Source organism: Chelmon rostratus, chromosome 1 (assembly GCF_017976325.1).
Source record: "Chelmon rostratus isolate fCheRos1 chromosome 1, fCheRos1.pri, whole genome shotgun sequence".
In the NCBI taxonomy this organism is placed as follows: Eukaryota; Metazoa; Chordata; class Actinopteri; order Chaetodontiformes; family Chaetodontidae; genus Chelmon; species Chelmon rostratus.
In genome coordinates, this window is record NC_055658.1 from 30,871,605 (window position 1) to 30,894,259 (window position 22,655).

Genomic DNA, 22,655 nt, shown 5'->3' on the forward strand with positions numbered 1-22,655 from the left:
TATATGTATATTTTTGCAGTCTTACGTAGTCATAGTCATTCCACAGAAACTAAAAGTGTCATTCCAAAAGATCAATTTGAAAAACATGCAAATGAGATTCTGCACTTCAGCTGATCTGGAGTCTGGGTTTTACTATAAACAGAACAATTTACGTAGCATAAGAAAAGTGGAATATTCTGCCAAATGTGTGGGATATTTTAGGGGTCATATAGGCTGTAGGTTTTACTGACTTGGTCTCCTGAAAGTGTGTCAATACTTCCATGAAACTCCCTTGTGTCAGTATTTCTCGATAAAAAAGGTCAAAATGAATCACGTGTGAGTTAAATGCAGTTGCACGCTTGATTTTAAATCCCTAATGAGCTGAACACTTCCTATAAAACATATTTTAACTTCTTTCCATATTATATCAGCATCCACAGTAACCAACTAACTGTGATTAGCTCAACCACCTGCAGCTCTGCCTTTGAGAAATGCTTTTATTTTGAAAGCAGAAATCAGAGCTCCTCAGGCTTCACTGTGAGCAGCTTGACGTCGGTGTTTCCCTCTGAGGTTTGAAGCCTGACCTGGTCCCAGTCTCTTTCCTCCTCACACAGCCGAGCATCCTGAGCTCTCTGCTGCTGCTGCTGCTGCTCACTGGGACCTTTAAACTCAAACCTGGAGCTCAGCTGACTGAAGAAGAGTCTGACTTCAACAGGAGTGAAGGTATCTCTCCAACAGGTGGGTTAAATACTTTCAAGTTTTATGAAGAAAGGTGGAGGAGGACTCATTCATCTGATAGATCAGCATTAGCGTGCGTACTTTATTACAACTGAATTTTCACAGAATAGTTCTTCGGTTTATTTGTTATATCTTCATTTAGACATTTCATGTCCTTGTGATGTTGTTGTAGTAAATCTTAACGTGTAAAGTTTAAACTCTACCTGTGGATTCATATTCCATCCCCTCTCTTTGTGTTCATTTTGAATTTTCTTTTCTGAAAGAAAATATTTTAAAAAGGAATTAATTGACTGCATTTGTGGTTTTTCACTTGAAACTAGACATGTTTATCTCATAAAATCATTATAATAATAAATTCATTTAAGAATAGGCAAAAACTGAAATAAATAAAACAAACTGAAGCCAAAATTAATTTTACTTGATATTAACACCCATCATTACATCATTAAACATGATATCGTAATCCATTTTTTTGTCTTCCACAAGGGAAAAAGTATACTACAATATATCAGAAAGTCAGCATAACTCATAAATCTATAAAATGTGACTACAGCAGGTCACCAGCAGTTATTAATCACTGTACGAGTCTTATAGGAATATTATAGTGACTTCTTTCCATCAGGCAGGCGGGTCTAATGTTCTGTACGGTGTTTCTGGATTGTGAATCACTTGACGAACCTGAAGTTTTTAAACCTGACTGATCATATGTGAAATGTGCCTCATGTGGGGAACAAACTTTAAAAACATATGAGGAAACAGGTGAGGATCAAAGCCACGTTATGACCACACCTTTGGCCCTCCACTCCGCCCATCGTGTCTCACTTTTCCGAGCCTCCGGCCTGAATGTTGGCAGTGTTGAGACGTGATGGAAAGGCAGGACCCTTGAATACACGCCGGGCTGTTTACATAGGCCCTGTCGTCAGAGCTGCCATAATGCGGGCTTCAGGGGGAACAGATCTGGTCTTATAGGCCCCGGTCTCTCTGGGAGTGGACCTGAATGAGCTCAGTGTGGAGCCGACCACCAGCGCGGCTCACACAACTCAGCTGCTAATGAACTGTCACTTAGTCCACACAGCACAGCTCAGTCCTGAGGAGGCACTCCCTCTGGGTCTCCAACGCTTTTCAAGTTAACCCTCCTCCAACACATCTGAGCTACAAACGTGTATTTTAAAAATTGTGGGCCGCTACCAGAAGAAGGTGGGAAAAGAAATATGGGTAAAATGTGTCATTGTTCACCCACGAACCAAAGGTGAAACCAAGAAAAAGTGAGCCAGCAGTGAGGGTAGACATACTGAGATGCTTTAGATAAGTAAAGGTAACAATAGCACAGTTATACTCCATTACATGTACATACAGTACATGTTACTAAAGTACAGCAAAATGTACTTACGGTGAGGTAAAAGTATTCATTATGCAAAATGACTCCATTCAGACTGTTGTTTATATTACTGATGGATGAGGAAGGAAGCAGCAAGGAGGAGCTGATTTTAACAATTAATTTGAAAAGTAACTCAAATCCTGAAAGAATTTTGGCCTGAAATGAGAAAATTAGTCTTAATGATTAGTTCACACTTTTCCTAGTCACTCTTCAAAGAACGCTCATATGTACACTGAAGGGATTATTGGTCCCTACAATTACTGCTAAAAAACTTTAAGTACAGTGGCTCAGTGGTTAACACTGAAGAAGGTCTTGGGCTTAACTCCCAGCCGGGGGCAGGGTCTTTCACTGTGGGGTTGTTTGCATGGGTTTCCCATCATAAACATGTATGTAAATTCTCCTGCCAGTGACTGATTCACTGGCTTAGAGCTGGAGATGGTCCCCGGGCGCTGAGCAGTGGCTGCTCATTGCTCCCTATACTTAGGATGGGTTAAAGCAGAGAACAGATCTCCCTACAGGGATCAGTAAAGGATCACTTTACAGCCGCTGTGGCTCAGGACGGAGAGTGGCTCGTCCATTAATCATAAAGATTTCAAAAGGAAGAAAAAAAGAACTGTGAGTGAGCCAGAGTTAGCAAAGAAGGCTAATTTTCATCCGTTGTCCTCGTCCAGATGTCAAAAAGGCCTCGTAAAGAGTAGAATAAATGACATATCTCATTAAATTCATGTCCACAACCTAATGATTGTCCACCACATTAAACATGGCAGTTAGCAACGATCCATAATGTCTAAATAAGGTTACATAAACTCTGTTTGCTCACCCTGCACTGCATCTCAATACGTGAGACATTTGCTCAGCTTGTACAAAGTATGCTGGATTTGCGCAGCTCAGAAAAGTTTGCAGGAGCTTGTTGAATCTGCGGTGAGAGCCGGAGCTTCATCTCTACCCGACAACAAGCCGGGAGACTGTTTGTCCAAGAGTTTCTGTCCCATCTTAATTTCTCTGTGCTGTTAAATCTTTGCTATGAGAGATGAGACATTGCGGTGGTTAGTTATCTCACATGCAGCAGTGGAGGAAGCCTCTTACTGAGTGCTGGGCTCCAACATGAACACACTATTTTCTGGCGAAGTTGTTTTCATGAGGGAGTTCTGTATTTGTAATTTCCTCTGTGTGCTTCTCACTGGTTTGATGTGGATCAGTTCTTTGCTTGTGTTGCCAGTGCTGCCAATCAATCTGATCAAACCACACTCACACAGTCCTGATGAAGCAGACTTTTACAGACTTCACATTTTATTATTAAACTATTTGGTAAATTTAGTCATAATTCTTCAATGTTATTGAGAAATATTTAAAAGTGCCCTTTAAAAGCTCTTGTATTTCTTAATAATTTTAACTATTTAAACATAAATAAGTAACAATCAATGTGAAAGTATGAAAAAAAACATCTGTAGGTATCATTTATTAAGAGTTAAAGAGCAAATTAGCTTGAACACAAGCCACAAATAACTTCTGTTAGAGTGAACACTACAGGCCAGGTCCAGGATCAGCTCATAGTGACTAAATTACTCTTCAAATGCTCGTCTTCATCAGGCCTGTGTGGGTGACAGCAGCTGTCATCAGATTCTGATCCAAATGTTGATGAATCCTGATTGGTGCACAGATGGATGTGACATCACCTTTCGGCCCACACAAATCCAGACATTTCTCCTGTGAAATATTGACTGTGAATATTGAATTGTTTGAGAGAAGATAGCTCGTTCACGTTGGATCCCAAAGATTTGAAACCAAGAAGCTTTAAAACAGCAAATGGCAAAGAGAAAGGAAAATGACTTCATTTCATCTAAAAATCCTGCATCTCCAATTCGACTTGAGTAAACAGCTTTTTGCAGGAAGATGCAGGCTACCGAACAAATACTTCAACACACACACAGTAAAATCAAAGACAAAGGTCACACACGGCAGACTTTCAATACCAGTGACAACATATACGTCCTCCAACATGTCCCAAAAATCAAAACAACACAAAAGGTGGGAAACAGTGGCAGCTTGGTCAGATTTTGGCACCAAAAGATCACGATTTGGGTCAAAATAAGTTTATTACGTGAGTTAACTTGCATACATAACTTAAATTACGTTATGTATGTGATGTAAGTTAAGTATATTACGCAACTTAAGTAACTTAACGGACTAGACTAACGTACTTTATTGTTTGGACAAAATCAGAAAAAGATGTCAAGGTAAATATTTTCTCATTTAAGAAAGTGCAAAAATAACAGCGTCCTGTACAAGAATTTACAGACCTGCACCAAAAACTAGTAACCTGTTCGTTGACCCACAACCAGACCGAAGAAATCTCGTGTACAACAGTGAAACATCCAGAAGGGCAAGAAAAAGTGGGAATTTGTCTGTTTCCCATGACATTAAATGCTTCCTACAAACAGCCCCACAGTAAGCTGTGTCATTCTCTCTACGAACACACACTGAATACACGTGTAAGTTACGTTACGTATGTGACGGAAGTTAACTTCGCGAGTTAACTTACGTATGTAAATTAAAATAAGTCAGTGGTGACTTTTGGTTTCACACGGATCAGCGACCCATCCATCCACCCTGACCTCCTCTCTCACTTTTGATACTACACTACATTATCACCCGACTTCCTCCTTTGCTACGGTCATAAGTACGACAGCCACTAGATGTCGCTGCCCAACACTAAACGTACACATCGGTCGTAATAAGCTGCTTGCACAGACGACCTATTTGGCCTTGGTTGTTTTTGGGAAGAACGGCCTCACGGAGTCATACCACACAAACAGAGAGGAAACATATGAGAAACTGATTATACCAAACTTACATGTTATATAAGCATACTTATACATTTTCAGGATGTTCACACATTTAGTAGTGAATTGCTTTGTGTTATCGTGGTGAGACTGAAAACATTTGATGATGCATGTTTGTGTTCATGTATGAAAAATGTCCGTCACTTGTGATGCGTGTGCACACGGATATGACCAAACTGAATGTGGGAAAAGTCTCAGTCCTTCACTGTAGAAGGAGGGAGGAGCAGGAAGTGTTTCTCAGATGCAATAACAGCAAATATTGACTTTTGAAAGAACTGGAGCTCCTTGTTTCCTTGTGAGAAAATAAGAGGCGGTTGTTAGAGAGAGTGAGTAATCACTCGGCCGGCACATGAACGTTACAGAGATGTGTGGTTGGGAGTTTTTCCTTTGGGAAATGAAGCTGCTGTGGAGGAAAATGGGAATCATGTTGTTTGGGAGTGTGTCAAACATTAAAGGTGGAGGTGTGGACTTGACTCAAATGACACAATCAAACAAGATGGACAAATTTTGACTTTAGCATGAATGACTCATAGTTTCACTTGGATTTGAGTTCAGACCAGTGTTCAAACTGTAGCATCAGCATCATGTGTTTTGAATGCATGGATGTAACTTTATGGTAGGATTTTAATGGTTCAGTGCACTTAGAGAGAATGAGACAGCTTACTGTGGGACCCTTTTATGGAACATTTAATGGGAAACAGACAAATTCCGACTTTTGCTTGCACTTCTGGATATTTCAATATTAAAATCAGTGGCAAACAAGGTTTCTTTAATATTTGGTGAAAAGTCTGGTCCGATCATGGGCCAAGGAAGACGTTACTAGTTTTTGGTGTGAGTCCATGAATTCTTTTAAAAGACAGATTCGACTTTTACTGAACAGAAATTACATGAATTGAAAAGTGTTTTTACATGTAGCAGCGATGAAAATAACACAACTTTAGTGATGACAATGCACATCTGAGAGATTGAATATAAGGCCTGCAGGAACGTTCTGAATGATGATGATAATTACTTGAATTTTGACAATTTTCCTTTTTCATATTTCAGGTAAATCATGATAAGGTGGACTGTGTTGCTGTCTGTGTGTCTGCATGCCATCTCAGCATCGTTTGATTACATCTATGAAGAGCACTCCTTTATGGGTAAGAACACATGTTTATGAGCTGCATGAATTTACCGGATGTGCAGAGAGAGACTAAATATGGTTGAAACATTGGTAATAAAATCACTGGAGCTCAGTGTGTGGTCATCTTTTCTTCAAGCTATGCCATTGCCATAACCAGCAGCTGTTGACATTCACCAAACAATGCTTGTTGATCTCTTCCACAGACCCGGAGGACGTGCTGAGTGTGAGCATTCCTCTGGAGGAGCCACAGCATCCTCTACTGGGAGGGACACTGGTTCTGCCGTGTTACTTTGAGGTGTGTAAATATGAGCTTTTACCAGTATATTTTCCGCTGTATTCAGTGCAGAATATTTGGAAAGGATTTATATTTGTCATAGGCTCAGATTGTGGACAAAGCCACCATTTACATAATTTAAATATCCACTAATCAATTTAAAATATATAAGTCTTATATTAACACTGAATCAAATTATTCCATTAAATGTGAAATGGCTTGTTCATAGCAACAAATCCACAGAGAATTAGCACAGAACTCTGCAGCTCTATGGAGTTTTTTACTGAATGGACACTACCTGTCCAGTACCAAGTGGGAGACAGACACACTTAATGACTAGCCAGTGAAGAAAGTAGCTAAAGGGTCAGACGTTTACTCTGGAGCTTGTGGAGACCCAGACAGAGCTAAAAGAAGAGTTAGTATTGGATTTAAATTGTGGACAAAAACACAACTCAAAATGAGCCGAACGTCCGCTCACATTAGTTTGTGCGCTATTAAAGCTACAGGTTTTAAATGTGTACCTGTATAATTTCTAATGCTACCTTTAATTAGCTTCAGATGGTTGTTTTTATTTAGTAAACTCAGAAAACAAATAGTGGTGAATGATGTTTCCCATGTAGGACCACACTGTCCCTGACCCGGGGGCTCCCACCATCACCCCTCTTTCTCATCGCATCAAATGGAGCCTTGTTACCAAAGAAAAAGTCACAACTATTCTAGTGGCCTTGGAAGGACAGGTGCGTATCAGCGAGAGCTACCTGGACAGAGTTCATCTGGTGGGCTACCCCATGACTCCTACAGATGCTAGCATCAAGATATCCGAACTGCGGTCCAGTGACTCAGGGGTCTACCGCTGTGAGGTTCAGCATGGCATCGAGGACAACCACGACATCGTCCATGTGCAGGTTCAAGGTATGCAAACGAGCTGTCAAAGAAGTGTCACATGGGTGTCACATGTCAGTGAGGCAACTGCGGTTGTCAACTTCCTGTAGGCTTGGCCTATTTCACATAAACTGCCATAACTCTTGAAATCACTCAATTTTGAAGAAAGGCGATCCTGCAAACTTTGTTGCCGTTCATTCAAGTGGCACAACAGAAACATTATAAGTGTAAATGGCCAGATCTGGATTGAAAAGAGGATTAAAAAATTCTAAATATTTTCTATTGTATAAATAAATTTCAAGGAATGTGAATGAGATGAAAGAATGAAAGGAATTTGTTTGTAGAGGCTTTTTGTGAACTGTCTAGTTTTGTGGTAACGACTATTAACGATTTTAACTGAATTCATTCTAAATTAAACTAAACTACTTGTTCGTCTCTCCAGGTATGGTATTTCACTACCGTGCCATCATGGGCCGCTACAGTCTGACTTTTGAGAAGGCGAACGCAGCATGCACCCAGAACAGTGCGGTCATGGCTTCACCTGAACAGCTTCAAGCGGCCTTCGATGACGGGTTCCACCAGTGTGACGCTGGCTGGCTCTCTGACCAAACAGTCAGGTTGGTTTGTCACTTGATGGGCAATGACTCTCTACTACCCTCAGTTTAACACAGGTGATAGAGCAACATGACACAAACACAATCAGGCCTGTAACCTGACTCTCAAACATGAAAGTTAATGTGCTTCTAAAAAGCAAAACATATCTCATACTGTAGAAAAATGTCCAACAAATACCTAAAATATAATCCAAATGGAAATGGCATATTTTATTTAAAAACTGCTTAAATACGTTAGTTGTGCATGTATTAAAGCTTAACTACAAATCATGTTACATCAGTTTATTGCCAAACACTTTCCACAGCATACCAGTAATCCACGAATGGAGATATCACCATCACCAACATTACCACCAAAGCCTTTGTTTTCCATTTAAGCACAGCTATAAAATCAAATTTCAAAGCCTTTGGACTTGCTTTGGATAAATGTTCATGTCCATTTTGAATGCACTCCCCCCTGGTGTGTTCCAGTCAGTATGTGTGGCATTGATGAACTCAAAGCCAGAGGACAAACAATCAGGGATGTTTTGAAAAGGAGAAGGTGAATTTAATAGTGCAAAGGTTGAACAGAAGCAAATGTCTGACATCAGAATGTGCTTGAGAGCAACAACTTTTACAAAATCATTCCTGTTTGCAAGTTCTTGAAAGACATACAGCATTTCATATTGAAGACAGTAAAGCTTATTTTCATTTAACTCAAGGTACCCAATCCACGATCCTCGTGTGAACTGCTACGGTGACAAAGAAGAGCTGCCTGGGGTCAGGACATATGGAGTGAGGGACCTCAATGAGACTTATGATGTCTACTGCTTCACTGAAAAGATGACAGGTACACTGCGATGTCTCTATTTGGGAATGTTGTGGGAATTTTTTTTGGTTCTTTCAATATTTTGCTCTAACTTCAATGAACTTCTCTTATCTGGTACAGGCAGAGTTTTCTACACCGCCTCTGCAGAAAAGTTCACCTTCTCTGAGGCGGTGGTGGCATGCTCCAGTCAGGGAGCTCAGTTGGCCACTACAGGTCAGCTTTACCTGGCCTGGCAGGGTGGGATGGATGTGTGTAACGCCGGCTGGCTGGGAGACAGGAGTGTCCGCTACCCCATCAACATTCGTCGGCCACAGTGTGGAGGGGGTCTTCTGGGGGTGCGGACTGTTTACCTACACACAAACCAGACAGGATACCCACTTCCTGAATCCCGCTATGATGCCTTTTGTTACACAGGTAGGCCATCATTTAAGCAAAGAGTGGCGATACTGAGATCACTGTCACTGATACAAATGAAGCAACCAGTCAGCTACTGATTGAACTTAAGCAATGCCCCATATGTGGAAATCTGAGATACATTTTACATTATTCCCAGCCCCCATTAATTCAATCTTTTTATATTACAATGGATGAAATACAAAGAGATCACTCATAGTAACAATCCAAGAGAGAATAATCACCAACTCTGTAAGTCCCATCAGCTCTACAAACCTTTTCTGCGATCAGATAAAGTCAGTGAGCTAGTGAACCCATTTCGCAGTAAATATCCAGGTATTACCCACAGGAGTTGGTACAGACCAAAAACAGAGCTAAATGAAGAGAAAATACAAGGCATACATTCATCAGGTGGCCAGAAACACCTCAAATGAATACTCATGTTGCTCTGTGTCTGCTGAATGTGTAAATAGGCAGCTGTTTTTGCACTGCGCTGTGGCAAAAAGTCAATTTCACAGCACTGCCTCTTCTTAATCACCTCCAGAGTCCCCTGAAGAGGAAGGTTCAGGCATTGCAGAAGAGGGCAGTGGTGTGCTGAGTGTTACCACAGTGACAAGGAGCCCAGAGGTGTTCTTCAGGAGAACGACCACAGAGAGTGAGGCGGTCGGAGAGGTGGAGACTCAGCAGCCTACCATTGTGGACTTCACCTACACGGACAGCACTACCGAGCTGCCGCTGCCTCAGCCACCGAACATCACAGAGTTTGTCACTGACCTGATAGAGCCAGCCACCGCCCCGCCCGACACAGGCAGGGAGCCCAGCAAAGGCTTTGTGATGCCTCAAACTGGTCAGTGACAAAACTGAAATTAATAATTAATAATAATAAAGTAAAAAATGGCTCCACCACATGAGAATTCCCTTGTTTCTTTGTGCAGGTGTGGTCTTCCATTATCGCTCAGGCTCAAGTCGTTATGCCTTTACTTTTGTTGAGGCCCAACTGGCCTGCCAGAGCGTCGGAGCCTCCATCGCCACGCCAGAGCAGCTGCAGGCAGCGTACGAAGCTGGGTATCATCGGTGTGATGCAGGATGGTTATTGGACCAGACTGTAAGGTAAGTCTGAAATGTATTTTTAGAGCACGGAGATTCTTGTCCCAATCAATACATCATTACGATTGCTCTTTTGTAGGTATCCTATTGTTTTCCCTCGAGAGAAATGTGCTGGTGATCTGGGGGATCAACCTGGAGTTCGGTCCTATGGTTTGAGGCAAGCCGATGAGAGATATGATGTGTACTGCTACATTGATGGGCTAAAAGGTAAGGAAACACTGTTTATCTTGTATATAAAAAACACTCCTATAACTTAAAAATCCAGAGACTTTTGTGCAACTTAATTTTTGACAGGGTGAATCAACATGATCAGACGTACCCAGCACTATCCCAATTTTTACACAGCCACTCCATAAAGACAATATTAAACAAAAATTAATTGATTAACGTCATTATTTTCACCTTCTTGACATCTCCTCCTCATTTGTTCCAAAGGTGAGGTTTTCCATGTGGGCTCTGCTGAGGGTTTCACCTATGATGAAGCTGCTTTTAGCTGTCAAGAGCAGAACGCTGTACTGGCCTCCACCGGAGAGCTCTACGCAGCCTGGAAAATGGGTTTTGACAAGTGCCGTGCTGGCTGGCTAGTGGATCGTAGTGTCCGGTATCCCATCAACAACCCCCGCACTGAGTGTGGAGCGGGGAAAGCAGGAGTACACACTGTTTACGCCTACCCCAACCAGACAAGCTTTCCTGAAGTCAACGCCAGATTTGATGTATATTGTTTCAGAGGTGAATGGCTGACTATTATTTGATGGGCTAGTTCATTTTTTATGTTCATTATCATTAATTATTGTTTAATTCTTACAGCGAACCTTCTACTTATTGCAAATGAAACTGGACTGAACATCACAGATATTCAGGAGGCCCTCATTAACCTAACATCAATTACTGATCTGTTGAGGCCTGGTAAGATATATTTGAATCATGAACAAACGACTTGTGCAAATGTACCTTCCATTTCCCATGTCTCACACTTGTTTTTTCGATATGTCCCCTTAGCTGTTCCTTCCATCGTCACTCCCATCCCTGTGGAAACTTCAGGCTCTGGCTCAGGGTCAGCAGACTTCGGCTCAGGGTCTGCCTCTGGGGGTCACTCTGGAGATTTATCTGGCTCTGGAGACCTGGCTGGTTCTGGAGACCATGTAATCTCTGGAGATCTGTCTGGCTCTGGAGACCTGCTGGGTTCTGAAGACCAGGTTATCTCTGGGGATCTGTCTGGATCTGGAGACCTGGCAGGTTCTGGAGATCAGGTCACCTCTGGAGATACATCTGGTTCTGGAGACCTGTCTGCCTCTGGAGATTTGTCTGGTTCTGGAGACCTGTCTGCCTCTGGAGATTTGTCTGGTTCTGGAGACCTGACCAGCAGTGCAAGTGCTGAGCTGGCAAGTGGAGCATCAGGTTTCAGCAGTACAGATTCTTCTGGTTCAGGTCTTAGTGGAGAAGGATCTGGTATCACTGTTGTTTTTTCAGGCATCGACAGCATTATCTCTGGAGAGGGCTCAGTTTCAGGAGAACTCCAAGAAGCTGGTGAGGGAAGCAGAGGGATCCTTATCTTCCCCTCATCTGAAGCAGGCTCTGGAGTACTCAGTGGTAGTGGGGAGCTGTCTGGATCTGGCACTGGATCTGGCACTGGATCTGGTTTAAGCTCTGCGGAGAGTGGCTCTTCAATTGACAGCTCTGGAGAAAGTGGACAGTTCTCTGGTGTGTCATCGGGTTTCATCACCAGCCAGGAGTTTTCTGGGTTCAGTGGTTTCCCATCAGGATTCTTCTCTGGAAGTGCTAGTGGACAGTCAGGAGAAGTTTCAGGAAGTGGAGATGGTCAGATCTTACTGATTGATGGTGAACTGATCGATGTGTCCACCCCTACTACCCACAAGGAGCATGAGCTTGGTGGAGGTCTACTGGCGTTCAGTGGCTCTGGAGACATGTCTGGATCTGGGATTCCCAGTGGTGATGCCAGTGGCTCGGCCTCTGGAAGTGGCTCTGGGTTCTTCTCAGGTGTGACATTTGTGGGGTCTGGGTTCACTGAACTTACAGTTTCATCCTCTGGAGAGCAGGAGGCCTCAGGGTTTTTACTCTACAGCTCTGGACAAGGAAGTGGTGGACATTTGTCTGGATTTGGAAGCTTGAGTTTCGTCTCTGGGTCTGGATCAGGGATGTCTGGTTCAGGGATGTCTGGATCAGGGATGTCTGGATCAGGGATGTCTGGATCAGGGATGTCTGGATCTGAGTCCTCAACGAGAGGAGAAGAAGGCAGTGTTACATTCTTGACTGGGGATTTTATGACAGAGGTGTCAGGAGACACCACACCATCTATGGAGCTTGGGCAGGGGTCACTGCTGTACAGTGGAGAAGGAAGCAGCAGTGGCTTTTACTCTGGCAGTGGAGACGACCACTTGTTCACAGCCAGTGGCTCTTCTTCAGGAGCTTCCTCTGGAGATCTGCCACAGATGGTGCTGCCCTCCCCATCCAGTGAGTGGGCACTGACAGAGAGCAATACAGGACCAGAGGAGGCCCTTCGTGCAACTGAATTGTCACCAACCCTTGGTGAATTCTATGGAACTCAGGGCCCGGTCCTTGCCCCTGCAGGACTGGCTGCTCCTCCACCTACAGCTACACCAGCCTCTGTGCAGGAACCTGGCATTGTTGAAGAAATTGATTCAATGGAGGGTAGGTCAACCGTTTCTTTCTGTGACAAATCTGTATTTTCTATCATTGATTACACAATAATATGGCCTTTTTGACAGCTTCTGGTCCTGTACTCAAGGGACAGAGTGTGTTGGGGTATGAAAATCAGTGTTTAAAACTTGGGACCATGCATCCCCAGACAGGATCTAACTGCTAAAGATGAAATTATTAGTTGATTGATTCATTTTCAAAGAAAAAAAGTGCCAAACATTCTCTGGTTCCGGCATCTCAGATAAGCATTTCTCTTGTTTTCTACTAAACTGGGTAATTTATTTATTTAGTGAATTGTGATTTTTATATATATATATATATATATATATATATATATATATATATATATATATATATATATATATATATATATATTTACTATTCTCTCACATTTTATAGACTAACTGATTAATTAATTAATTGAGAAAATAATCAGCAAATTAATCTATAATCAGTTATCTTTACATTACGTTACATTACCGCCCTACTGCCTGTAAATTAACTCCTTTTGTTCAGGCTGGAAATTTGTGACATACCTCCCAACTACAACTGCACAGGGATTGGGAAACAGCTGATAGAATTTGTATTCTACTGCAGCTGGAAAGAAAAAAGTTTTTAAAGAGCCATAAAAGCCAAAGAACAGACTGAATCAATGCTGTGAATCACTGCTCCGACCAAATGACAACTTCAATTAACCATTATACCACAAGCAGCTAAACCATCCCAGCTGCTTTGACTTCCCTCATTATTAATTTATTTTATTTTAATTATTTTACCTGTTTTTCTAGGTGGTTTTAACCCATGTGAACCCAACCCCTGCAGTGCTGCTTCGTGTACAGTAGAGGATGGGGTTGCTGTCTGCCATGGTGAGTCCCAAAACAGCAGCAAGTGACACTTTTAACTCTCTTCCTTTCTCTGAAAGCTGAACTCAATATTGTGTGATGATGTTTTGATTTAACAGACTTTGCCGGCAGTGTTTCTCTGTATGTCTTTGTTATTGAGGAGTTTGCATGTTTTATATTGTTGGTCTGCAGTCTGTTTATTAATCAGCTTGTCAGTTATATCTTCACATAAATATTGCACTGATTGTGATTATATTTACTGTTTATGAATCAGAATTACTAGACTTACTAAAAAACATTTATCTCTCCCTGCTGTTCTGTCCTGGTGTGTTTTGCATCATATGTTTGCTATGTTTTGTGTTCCTTTGGTTTCCTTTTATTCATTTTGTCTGTGTCTGGCTATGGTTCTCTGCGTTTATGTGGCAGATTAAATGTTAGGGTGCTTGTCAGATATATATCAGCTCTGCTCTGGGGTTGTACAGCCTCTGTGTCACACGTGTTATCACAACTGTCTGCAGCCTATATGTTGTTTTTGGTTTGCTGTGCCAGTATGCCGCCCCCGCTTTGCTGTACGCATGCTAAACAAATGTGCTTTCTGGCATCATGTAGGTGCTCTCAACCTGCTGGAATTTCAATACTGATCTTCTGCTGCAACTAAACACAGATTCAAAACACAAACTTACTGTACATTTTACTACTCTTACTACTACTACTATTAATTGTATTCTTTGCAGAAATAAATGGTCACAGATTTGGTACACATTTCAATATATATCATATATCATCTTTATTTGGTAACCCGAAACACCTCAAATAATATTTATCAAAGGAACATAGATGATGATTCAGTGTACAGTAAGTCTGATCCGGATCAGAGGTTGCAGCAACTACAGTATTGTTGACTAACTTCTCAGTCCTGAAGTGTGATACTCCTTTTATCACAACTTCACCTCCCTTACCTCGCTGGCCAACCTCCCACTCCACCCCACGCTGAAACAGTAGTGTCACCAGCCCCCCTTTTTTGCAGAGGTAGATGTCTGCCATTCCAACCCTTGCGCCAATGGAGCCACCTGTGTGGAGAGTGCAGACTCTTACAAATGCTTATGCCTGCCCAGCTACGGAGGGGAACGCTGTGAGATCGGTATGAGATCAGCTTCAGCTAATAAATACTAACAACAGCCTCTCAAAAACAACTGAAGAGAGAGATGCTAAACATCACCAGCATCATTACTCGCTGTGACTCTGTGAAAATACAAAGTCATGAGGAGTCTCGGTGGCCCAGCAGTCAAAGAAGCACGACATGTAGCTGTGATGTTCCTGGTTTGCAATGGGACCCTGTAAAAAGGTCATTAAAGTAACTAAAGGGTCAGTTCACACCATTCACAAATACATATTTTGCTTCCCACGAATAGCATTCAGTAATGCAGTAATTGTTCACTGTTTTACTGCTCAAAACACTGAACATTTGACCCTTAATTAAACCACTTTCTTGAACAGATTGCCCTGTCGTAGCAAAACAAATGCAGCACAGCAGGTCGGTTAACGATGAAGTATTTCCAAGTTTCCAGAGTGATGTGCATGGGGTACCAGCAAGAGCAACACTCTAAAGAGTTTGGATGATTGGGCAATTTTTTTTCTTTCCAAACCCCAAACACAACAGAATAAGTCAAATGAAAGAATTAAAGAAGAATTAAAATTAAATGTGCTTGTGTGCTCATGGGAAAGCTGCTAATGTTAGCCTGCCTGACTTACTAGAACGCTACCGACAGTGGTAACTCACAGTGAGAGAGACGAAAGCATCTCTTAACTCAAGGTCCAATTATTCAAGGTACTAGGTCAGGGCTTTCAATCGCCTCTCACAGTCTTCATCAGCGAATGGAACTGATGAAGTGACCTGAGTGTTGAACGTTGTAACTATGTGGGGATGACTTTGGTGTTCACAGACAGTTGTTGTTTGTTTCCGATGTTCATTCAGTCATTTGTTAGGGTATTTGTTGTCACTGATGTGGTGTTCCCTGTAGTAGTTACATGTGATATCACCACTTTGGATTTCTTCAGGTGGGATCCTTTCTGTAGCAACAGAGATCAGCAGAGATCTTATTTATTTAAATGTTTGGGAATGCAGATTTCTTAAGACTTGAAAACTCTCACTAGATGTTTTCACAGGCCAACTACATAAAGGAGTGGGATGCTTCTGCCGGTCCTCCAGTGAGTTACCATGTGCATCCTGGTCTGAAGTTAGGGCAAGAGGCTCATCATCCTTTCTTTATACCCAAACATTGTAAAATGACAGATTTCATTTCCTGATGAAGACAATGAGATTCAGTTAAAATTGCTGCAAAGTTAGTGGACCTTGGTTTGTGATAATGTCAAACATACAGATCCAAAGGCCTGTGCTCATGTCTGTGGCTCATCCTGAGCAATGACATGTTGTGAAAGGCATGCTGTACATGGGGCAGTGACAGAAATCTTAAAGGTGGACATCACACAGGGCTATTTGCACGGCTAAATTCCATTCGGGGTATATGGAAAAATATGAAAATACGTCTTTATGTAATTTGTGTGGACTGACCCTTTAAATTAAGTTTTTAAGGAGGAGCAAGAGAATGAATGAAGCCTTTGAATGTTACGGTAAAAGGAAAAAAACTGAAATGCACAATTACATTACTGTTGGGCAGGGCTCTCCCAGTTGAAGTGAAGCATTATGTATAACTTTCCAGTCTGTATTGGGACGTTCGTTTTGTACGTCAGGATGGAAACACCGTCCATTGTCAGATTTATATTGGCTGCCAGATGGACTGAGTGCATCGCAGTAGGAAAATATGCTCCTCATCAACTCACAAGACAAGTACAGAGCACGAAAAACTGAAACACTACATGGGTTGTGAACAATTTCAAGCACTTTATCAGCTGCTCAAACACTAATACTACACAGGCAGCAGAAAGATTGATCAGAATGCAGAATGGCTTCTCATCATCAGATGCTGTGCTTTAGTTTTCCAACCCATCTGTAGTTGTGGATGAGAAAGAAGATTTAATTGATGAGTCTTATCTGAGTCTCAGAAATGTAAAACACTTGCGTATATTTGGGTGAAAGTGCAGTCAGAGTGTCATACACTGAATGAATGCTGACTCTTCGGTGTTATGGCTGCAGATGAGCAGCTGTGTGAAGACGGTTGGACTAAGTTTCAGGGGAACTGCTACCTGCACTTCTCCGACAGAGAGATGTGGCTGGACGCCGAGCAGCGCTGCCGGGACCTGAACGCCCATCTGGTCAGCATCATCACCCCAGAGGAGCAACATTTTGTCAACTGTGAGTGCAAAATGTGGTGTGTGTGTGTGTGTTTGTGTCCACAGAGATGAAGACAAAGAGGAAAGAAAAATAAAGTCTCAACACTTCTTTCTCCCACAGCAAACGCACAGGACTACCAGTGGATCGGACTAAATGACAAGACAGTCGAGAATGACTTCCGATGGACAGATGGCACTCCACTGGTGAGTGAGGACATTACACTGTTGTGTTGCCTCTATTATATGCAGAGTACAGTATGGCACTGGTTGCATGGCTTAGTGCAGTGATCTGTTTGTAACCTGTTAAAATAAGTTGACTTGCAACCACTTGTCACAGACTGCAAACAGCGTAAGTACACAGAAGACCTTAAGAAGATGCAAAATGAAGACAAAGAGACGCAAAACAACCAAAAAGAGACTGAAAATGTCCACAAAGACACACAAAACAACAGCTGTAACTGCAAACAAGGTCAATTATTCACCTTTTTAATAGCTGACACCTCATGGGAGCTAACATAAATCTAACCAAATACAGATCATTAATAGTTCTATTGGGTTTCATTCAAGTTTGCGCTAGAAAGAATAAAAATTCAAGCGTGAAAAGCTTTTTTTATGATTTTGATTTGAGGTCTGTGCATGTATTTTCGGTAGCTAAAGAAAGGGAAAATGCTGTTTGCTCTTGTGATGAGAGTTTGTCTGAGCAGGCAAATGCAATGAGATGCCGTAACAAGCTCCAAAATAGCACTGTACCATCTGATCTGCATAAACACAACCTCAGCCGCCGCGTCACTCCACCCACCTCAACACAAGTGGCTTTATTGAAAGGCAAAGAACAGGTGCGACCAAAAAAACTGACTTCATTAAAGGGTGTTTGGATTGAGAGCAGCAGCGTGTTTAAAACAACGTGGCCGTGTTGCTTCGTGTACTGGTGAGATGATTTACTGTTTGTCCAGTTTGAGTAACAGCATAACAAGTTTGACGGCTTATCAGAAGCCAATACGTCCTACTGAGAGCCACACGTTATATTATGAGACAGGATTTTTCAACTCTGTAAAGTTACTCTGCAAAACTTGAGCCAGGTTTAAATTTGTTGTTGGAAGACTTCAGATTTTTAGCTGGATCCCTCTGCATCAGGATCCCTGTAGTAATTAAAATAAATGGGTTTACATTGCAATAAGCATTTTTCTACTTACTCCTCTTCCACAGCAATACGAGAACTGGAGGCCAAACCAGCCAGATAATTACTTCAACTCTGGAGAAGACTGCGTGGTGATGATCTGGCATGAGAACGGCCAGTGGAACGACGTGCCCTGCAACTACCACCTGCCATTTACCTGCAAGAAAGGCCCAGGTGTGTTGGTTCAGACCTAACATCTGCTTCTGCCTTTTATCTGCTGTTTGGTGCTGAGGAGGTAGTAGTAGCTACAGTGAGTTAATGTAAAACCAAACTAAAGCGCTAAAAGAGGCTAAAACGCTCCATAAAGCTGCAGAGTTGCAGCACTGTGAGGGAGCCCTTACGCACTGAGCCATTAGATTTGATCCTCATATTATAAATAGTGATTTAGTGAGGGTGATTATTGCAGTAATCCTGATAAGTGCACTAGCCTGGTTACAGTAGGTGATTTGAGGGGAGATGCCATTTTTCTTGTCAGCAAAATGACCAGAATGCATCCCCCTTGTTAACCTACCATCCCCCCTTTCCACCCCCTAGTAGCAGAGGGATCTTTGATCATTTATCTGACTGAGGTTTGTGCAGGTCAGAACATGTGACCCCGACCACGACTCTGAAATATCAGCAGTCTAACCGTGCTGTGTATTGATAAATGCACGTCTATGGTGCTGAGGTAGCAAACAGATTTGTAATTGTGCCTTTTTCTCAGTCCTGCCCTTCTGTCAGCTTCATCTTGGATCTACAATATTCTCAGAGTAGTGTCACCTTCATGAGCAAAGTGACGGGTAGCAACATGTAGTCACGGAGGAGCGAGAGCATCATAGAGACGCACCGCTGCCCAGTATTCCTAAATTATTCCTATAATATTTCTATGATCATTCAGTCGCTTCTGTGCAGCCATTCATTTAAAACACTCAATGCAAGAGATACATGTAAGTGGACGCCTGGTTTGATAGGGTGCCCTGTGGTCTCTGGTTCTCCCCTCAGTGTCCTGTGGTGCCCCGCCAGACGTGGAGAATGCCCACATGTTTGGTAACAGGAGGGAGGAATACCCCGTCAACTCCATCATCAGGTATCAGTGCAACCCAGGGTTTACACAACGCCACCCTCCAGTGGTTCGCTGTAAGGCAGACGGCCAGTGGGAGAAACCCCAGGTGGAATGTACCGACGGTGAGGGCACTTTGCAGGAATACCCGTCACTCATCTTGGGACTACTTTGTAGAGAAAGAACAGGTGTGTTATTTCTTAACAATACCTCACTGTTGTGCTTTTCTCTCGCCGCAGTGAAAGCCAGAAGAAGAATACACCGGAGGAGCAGCAGGAGTGCAGCAGCCAGCAGCGAGCTCCTCTAAAAAGGAAGAGGAGGACTTTGTTACTTTAAAGAACATTTGCAGCACATGAAAATCCATTTTCCATTTTAGCGAGGAGGAACTGAAAAGTTAAACTGCTGGAAGGCCCACATGATGGGTCCCCGCCCCTCGTAATAGATTTTAATTATATATAATAATTTTATTGCTCTGAGTTTATTTTTATCGTGTGTATTGTAATATAATTTTGTGTGGCGAAGTCATTGCTGGGACACTTTGTTCAACGAGTTTTACATTTACAGAAGGCAGCATCTGTCTGGTTCACTGTAGTCTGCTGTAAATCTGTTTGTGGATGCTGACATGTTGCTATAAAACTGGTTCATGGCGTAAGGTTCCGAAAAGTCTTATGCTTGTGTGCCCGTATGGTGAAGCTTATTGTAATATCTGTAGGAAGAGAAACACAGCAGGGGGACTCCTTCGGCAAAGTTAAAGGTTTTAAAGTTTACATCAATTATCCAAGTTCCCCAACAGCTTCAATCCTTCAGGCTGGTTTCTGCACTCAGTCAGTGAATCTGAACGTTTCATTTTTCCTCCTTCAGAAGAAAACCATTCGCCGCCGTTCCTTTCTGTTAAATAGCAAGAAAAATAACTTCCACATAGTGAGAATCCATCACAGGAAAGGCAGTCAAAAGTTGATATTTTAAAAATGCTCTGAGGTGAATATTTTCAAGAAGTGTAATTAGGGACATGTTCAGTTTAAGATATAAACATATGAAGATAAATAACAACCAGAGAGATCAACACAAAAATACCCTGTGGTTGTCTATGGAAGGCCATATTGATGCAGAGTTATGTGAGCATCTGGATAGAAATGATCCACCGACAAACTGACGACTACCAAGTATTATTGCACTGGTTACATGTTTAAGCTGATCTGTGTACGCCGGCGTGAATCATCCAGGGTGTAAGAGGTCAAACCGGTCACCTGACAAACACGTCAGTCCAACTTTATTATTTAGCTCGCGTTTAATAGCTGGCAGCATGTAGGCTTACGAGCAGTTCAGCATTTTGGGAAATGTCATAAAATGGACTGGAAATGTTAGTATGGACGTGTATTTTTTAGGATTATTTCACACCTCTTAAATGGAGTCATTGGATGTCATATCTCGTTAAAGTGCCCCCCTGGATGAGTGGAAACAAGAAAAGAACATTAAATAGATGAGAATCCGACTAAACACAGAATAGTCTGCCATAGTATGTTGTGGATTAAGGCAGAGTTTTGGTCAATGTGAATACAAACACGCTTTTATTTATTGATTTCACACAGTAACAGAGTCTCTGCTGGACTGAGCCAGTGATTGTTATACAAGGGTGAATCAACCGTTCATATTTAATCTGCAGCGGATGAGGACAAGCTGCTTGTTGCTCCACAGTTCGTCACGTTGGCTGGTTTGAGTCTTTTGTTTTCTGTGTGTTGTAGTTGTCATCATCTCCCACGAGGCTGTGCAGTGCATAGTGTTTGTGTGGAGCCAGTGTCAGTATAATAAACCTGTTATCTATTTCATGCTTGTGACCTCACTGTAAACATTACAGTGTGAAATGACTGCTTTCATTTATTCACTTGTTTTGTGTCATTGTTGCTGTATTTGGAGGCTGTGCCTCCGTCACACATACTGTCACCTGCTACATGATAAACCAAAGACTAAGATTACATTTCAAAGCTTTTATTCACTAATTTAAAGGATGCGTCTGTCAAATGTTTCTATTTTTCTTATTGTCAACAAATCGCAGGAAAAGACCAAAACCAACAATGAATCTGATTGACATGTTCTGTCTGTGTATCCAAAGCCTGATTTCTCTTCTTCCTCTGTGCCACAGAGCTCCATTGTTGTTCAAAAACTATTAAATACACATCAACAAGCCTCACTGTCGCTTCCTTCGTTCCCACAAACACATCATGGTGTGTTAGAAGAGCTTGACGGGGGAACGCCAGCACACAAGCGTAAAACCTTCATGGAGTAAAACGACAGCAAGATCAACTAAAACAAAGAGTAGTAATCGACCACGTCTGCAGTTCCACATGTTCTGTCACAAGACGCCTTATCATGATGGCAGCTGACAGGGAAAATGCTTTTTGAGCCTCAGGGGTTTTTGGTTGCAGTGACGCGAGAGGCCACTGGAACAAACGGGCAGCGAGGCTCAGGGGTGGTCACATATCAAACGTTTTAACTACACAACACACACACACACATGCTGCAGTTTATTTTAAGTACATCTTACACACACCGTCCTGCTGCCGTCACTAGAGCAGTGACGTTTTCTTTCCTTTTCTTTGAGTAACATTTGGTAAAAACTACAGTGAGCAGCTGTTTTGGAAAATTACAGATTCTTTTTTAAAGAATAAAAAAATGTGTGTGACCTGTTTTTAAAGATGAGCGTCTTCAGTGCTGCAGACAGAGTGAGACAGCACTGAGAGACAGACTAACACGCTGTTGGTTTGGGTCTTTTCACCAGATTTGTTGTTGACACCAAAGTTTAAATTCAGTTATGAAACACTGGCTCTTTGCATGGAGCAGATAAATGCATGAACTGATATGAAATAGAAAAAATATTATTTAAGAGAAATACGTACACGATGTTTGCCTCTTCTTCATACAACTGTGTCTTTTGACTTCTTGTTTATTAAACCAAAGTGGTGCAGAATGAACTCACATGTGCCCCATGTCTGAATGTTTGTACTCACATCAATTAATACCAAATAAAAACACTTTGGTTATTAACTTCTGTTTCTCTCATGACTGTATGTTTCTCATCCCTGTTCATGCAGCGCAGCTACCGAAAGACGTAAAGTTTACAAGTGTGAAGCTTAAATAATTAAGAGGCCGCAGAGATCAGTCAGTGCTCCGTCGTTCCTGGAGGGTCACCACCCAGATATTCCAGGTACAAACAACACGTCTTTCACCTTCCATCTGCCTCTCAGTGAGCTCAGTGTTTCTGTGGCAGCAGCTGAGGTAAATAGGATAGAGCACTGACTCACAGGAATAATAAAATGACGGTAAATTTGTATTTGCCCAGCAGGTTGGGTCGTACATGGCGTCAGCGTTCCCTTGCGACTGAATAGGGTCCTTTAAGGATCCTCTGCACTCCACCCTCCACACACACCGGTTCACCTCTCCCCCCCGGGCCTCCGGATGAATCGTCTCTCTCTCTGCTCTCAGAACAT

The 22,655-nt window shown here is 42.2% G+C and overlaps 1 protein-coding gene across 1 annotated transcript; it reads left to right on the top strand.

The window, feature by feature from the left end:
- Positions 1 to 583: 583 nt before the first annotated feature.
- On the top strand, positions 584 to 21,781 carry LOC121603941 (aggrecan core protein-like). The gene is made up of 19 exons (XM_041933278.1): positions 584 to 717; positions 5,986 to 6,080; positions 6,268 to 6,359; positions 6,959 to 7,250; positions 7,663 to 7,837; positions 8,536 to 8,663; positions 8,763 to 9,056; positions 9,580 to 9,882; positions 9,971 to 10,145; positions 10,222 to 10,349; positions 10,578 to 10,871; positions 10,950 to 11,048; positions 11,142 to 12,812; positions 13,610 to 13,687; positions 16,818 to 16,976; positions 17,076 to 17,158; positions 18,161 to 18,305; positions 19,113 to 19,295; positions 19,410 to 21,781. Exons 2-19 carry the CDS (start codon positions 5,993 to 5,995, stop codon positions 19,475 to 19,477), a joined length of 4,455 nt encoding a protein of 1,484 aa, XP_041789212.1. The 5' UTR covers positions 584 to 717; positions 5,986 to 5,992; the 3' UTR covers positions 19,478 to 21,781.
- Positions 21,782 to 22,655: the final 874 nt, after the last annotated feature.